Source organism: Phyllobates terribilis, unplaced genomic scaffold, assembly GCF_046119375.1.
Source record: "Phyllobates terribilis strain yellow unplaced genomic scaffold, ASM4611937v1 Scaffold_7__3_contigs__length_470593459, whole genome shotgun sequence".
In the NCBI taxonomy this organism is placed as follows: domain Eukaryota; kingdom Metazoa; phylum Chordata; class Amphibia; order Anura; family Dendrobatidae; genus Phyllobates; species Phyllobates terribilis.
Window position 1 is genome coordinate 290536073 of NW_027362767.1, and position 4527 is coordinate 290540599.

The window sequence follows — 4527 nt, forward strand, 5'->3', positions numbered from 1 at the left end:
TCTCTCGCTCTCTTTCTCTCGCTCTTTCTCTCGCTCTTTCTTCTCTCGCTCTTTCTTTCTCGCTCTCTCTCTTTCTCGCTCTCTCTCTTTCTCGCTCTCTCTCTTTCTCGCTCTCTCTCTTTCTCGCTCTCTCTCTTTCTCGCTCTCTCTCTTTCTCGCTCTCTCTTTCTCGCTCTCTCTCTTTCTCGCTCTCTCTCTTTCTCGCTCTCTCTCTTTCTCGCTCTCTCTCTTTCTCGCTCTCTCTCTTTCTCGCTCTCTCTCTTTCTCGCTCTCTCTCTTTCTCGCTCTCTCTCTTTCTCGCTCTCTCTCTTTCTCGCTCTCTCTCTTTCTCGCTCTCTCTGTCTGTCCCCCCATCTTTCTCTCACCATACATTAAGAATACAGTGACTGTAATAACCTGGAGAATTCTGTCAATGGGTTCTTTTGTGTGAAAATGTGAACAGTAAAAATGTAAATATACACTATCTTGAAACAATACATTGGAATGGTTGAATGTATGGTGCTTAATTTATATATATAATCGTCTTATCCCGTCTGTCTGTCCAGGAAATCCCGCGTTTCTGATTGGTCCGGCCGCGGCCAATCAGCGACGCGGGATTTGAGAAAAAGATGGCGGCTCATCTGCAGGATGGAGGTCAGCGGCGATGCAGCTGGGAAATGAGGCGGCGCGAGGCGCTCATCTCCCGGCTGCTTGCACCAAAAGGACCCCGACCGGCGGCGCCGCTGACCTCCATGCGGCTACCGTCGGGAGATCAGCTGCTTGGCCCGCTGATCTCCCGACGGCAAGTGTGAACGGAGGACCGGGGAGCGGCGCTGCCGGTCGGGCTACTTCTGCTGCCCAAAGTCAGAGGCTTTAAATGGAGCAGTGGTCAAGCATGCACAGGACTACTCTATTCTAACTCTACAGGACTGACTGATGTTTCCATTAGCTCCATAGACAATACATGGAGTGGCAAGGTGCTAGCTTGATCACCGTGCTATCCACATGCCTCATGACGTTTGAGCGGGAAGGAGGTACTGGGATCTCGTAACACCCATTCTACTGTTCTTTGGGATCAAAGGGATTTTATAATTTATAAGCATAAATATTCTAATTATTTAAAAGGAACAGCTGATACATGCTGCCTGATCCACAGGCAGCATGTATCAGACACTGCTGTATGAACTCAGCCATGTATGATTGACTCTGAAACAATGCAGTGTTATGGAGAAAAACATGCCTTATATTCCCTGGGAACTAAGCACAGAAGAGATACCTTTGAATCCAGGGCAGCAGGTGGGGGAGAAGACGCTAAGAACCCGCCTAGTCCCCTGTACGACTTTGTTCCCAGCGGATTTGAAAGTATGCTTTTCTCTGAAATGCCACAGCATTTTGAATTGGCCAGCATGTATCAGCTGTCAGGTTTCCTTTAAAAATGATCCAATAAATGATCAAGTGCCGGAGGCCTTATTCTGTATATGACATACAGTGTATATCCATGATTTTGTTTGGACAGAACAACTAGTGCTGAACTAACACCATATACCTTTCTACTTGTCAGAGTCTGAAACCGTATTACTGATGAAGATTGAGAGTTTGGTCTCATAGCCACACTGGACGTCTAATTCATAGCAAATACAATTCACAGTGTCCTCCATATCATGTCAGGCTGGAGACTGGAGCATGAGGCGGCTGACCTGGACTAATTCATGCTGCCTGCACTGCCTAATGTCTGACAAGTCTTAGCTACGGAGTCATCGGAAGCACTTAAGACTGCTGCATACAAAAGTGCTACATGACATTTTGACCCGCTTGGGTCACTCTTGGATGTTTATATTAAGTATATTTCCATTAGTTTGGTGATAAGATTATAAGGATATTTTTTTACTGGGCCACAACTTACAAGATATTGGACAGGGTAACATTATTTTGTTTAGAAATGTTTCAATTTTCAGCATTCCTGAACATTAATTGTATAGTTTCTTAAATGTTGGTGGGATAATCCCTTTAAACTGATCCCCTATCTCTTTATCGATTAGAAAGATCACTCCATTTGCTGTCTATCGGAGGAGCAGTGGTCGCACACCCAGTGGTGTAACTTGAAGCTTGTGGGCCCCAATGCCAAGTCTACAATGGGGCCCCCAATTATGACAGATATTTCTTAGTAATGGTCTTTTCATATGGGCCAGAGGGACTTTTTGGGCCCCATAGGCTCCAGGACCCAGGTGCGATTGCAACCCCTGCACCTATTATAGTTACGCCCCTGTGCACACCCACATTACCGCTCCCACAGAAGTGACTGCATGCTCAATACTGCACCATTTGCATGGCGGACATGTCCATAGCTAATGAATGTTGATGGTGGATTAACCCTTGTAATACTGCATAACATTTTCAGTTTCCATACTCTGCACATAATCCCTTTGTGTTGGTGGCTAATTCTGTGGCATACTGAGGAAAAAATGTTGGAGAAGAAAAACAGTTTTCTTACGCCAAATACCATATTGTGGAGCTCCTGTGCCACTTTTTTCAACACATAGAGCAGAAATCACAACAGAATTCTAAGTTGCACTGATCATAACTTATTCAGCAGTATTTTCCAGGACTTTTCTAAGTTGAAAAGTGTCAGAAAACAACTGCAGGTTTGATGCAATGTCCTTTTGACCAATGGCCAATTCATTAACTGGGCATGCACTGAGTTAATGAATCTGGCACATAATACTGATACTGGCACACCGCTGGCGCAGTGCCCTCGTATTTATAAATCTCTATAGTCTTTTTTTCATGTGTATGTGTGTGGTAGGCTGCTGTATAAAAATATGTATTATGCATTTGTAAATAGGAGATATTCTTCTAGTTGTGTGTTCCCACTTTTACAGATTATTTTATCTACAGCTCTAGAAATATGTAGGGAAGTAACAATGAATGGTCAATAAATATTTTTTTCAGGCTGTACTTTACTTAATAAATTACCTGTGGGTTTAGGACTGAGGATTAATTTTATAGTTGCCTTAAAATGTGTTCACTCCACATCTAAAGACTACAGCTTGAGCCTCGTGCAGCCCGGGACTATGACTACTATGAAAACGAATACCTCTGCGAAGTTTACACCTGCTCTATAAAAGTACCCCACGTATAATGCAAGCACAGTTTAAAATGGCTTAATATGCTACAAGTAATTTTGCGGGGATGGAAACCATGTTTAGTGTTCAGGAAGTGGAACACCCAATGGAAAAGATAAGCATTGAGGAAAATCGGTGGTCATTTAGTTACTATCCAGCTGTCCCACAGAAAGAAATTTTAAATGGCTGGCATTGCTGGATGATGATCTTCTTCTGTAGGTAGCTCAAGTCTCTCACCACTAATGCTTCTTTATAATGTTCCTTAAATATACGAAAACAGCACAAGGTAACTCTGACCTATGGTCCTTTTACGTCTAGTGACATCTTGTCAAGAACCCTTGTTACCTGTACAAAGAGACTCTTGGTCCCCTTAAGTTTTCTTCAATTACCATGAAATTAAAGGGAATATGTCTCCAGGGTTTGGCCCCTAATCTGAGAGTTTGTAGTGACATAGACCCTGATTTGGGCTGCTTGTTTTAGTTTTTATAACATCATTGCTTTATGAGCAGGAGATTATCACTAGAGGACTACTTGACCTGCTGCCAGGTAGTCCAACCAGGCCTCCACCACTGATTGGCAGCTTTTGAGCAGTAATGCTATTCAAATTTCATATATTTCATGTTTGCATACTTGGAGTTACAGAGTGCTACTTTATTTGTTAGTTATATATGGAGATGGCTACTCTTAGTAAGCACCTGTACACACCAGTTTTCTGTTTTGGAAGTGACGGTCAGTCTTTTTTTGTTTAGATCCTCCTCCTGGACTGCTTTGGCTAATATAGCTTTGACTCAACTATAACTGTAAAAGGACAGCTCTTAACCAATGTTATGCCGAATTCAGACATCCCGTAATGCACAGACTGGCCGCTGGACTTCTGATCAGAACTTGACAACCTCATAGGCATCGGAGATTAACGGCAGTCCATGTATTGTGATCCCTTCTTGAAACTTGATACATAGATGTCTGAATTTGAGCCTTAAGTTGAGTAAAAGAAACCCTTTCCAAGAAAGAAATTTCAGTGTCATAAACAAACCTTGTATTATACCATCAGAGAAATTTGCTTCTTTCTCTACATATGAACCACTACTTCCTTTCCCCCCAGCCTCTTGAACGCTCTACCTACTGTGAAAAAAACAGATCAAATCCAGTTTGGTGATGGCAGGATCGACTGAAAGCTCAGTGAGGTGCAGGATACAAGTCATATAATGGCCAGAAATTGTATTATTCCTCATGTGCAAACCGCTTATTTTGAAAAGTTAACGGAAAAGCATGGGCGTATTTAACTGGGGGAGGAGCAGGCGGGGCATTTGCGTTGGTCAGAGTCTGCAGGGGATGTCGTTGGGCCTCTTGATGCAAAAGGCAGACTTGTCTCCCAGGTGGCTGCTTTTTGTCGCCCTCCTGGATTCCGACATTCTGAAGCTGAAAG

At 43.3% G+C, this 4527-nt stretch overlaps 1 protein-coding gene across 3 annotated transcripts in view; it reads left to right on the top strand.

The window, feature by feature from the left end:
- Window positions 1-1590, top strand: part of GDPD2 (glycerophosphodiester phosphodiesterase domain containing 2) — a 104214-nt gene extending 102624 nt beyond the window's left edge. For all 3 annotated transcript variants that reach the window (XM_073640942.1, XM_073640944.1, XM_073640943.1), the window contains exon 16: window positions 1541-1590. In XM_073640942.1, coding sequence (XP_073497043.1) covers window positions 1541-1587 — 47 coding nt within the window. In that variant the 3' untranslated portion in view covers window positions 1588-1590. The remainder of the gene's footprint in view (window positions 1-1540) is intronic.
- The last annotated feature ends 2937 nt before the right edge of the window (window positions 1591-4527 follow it).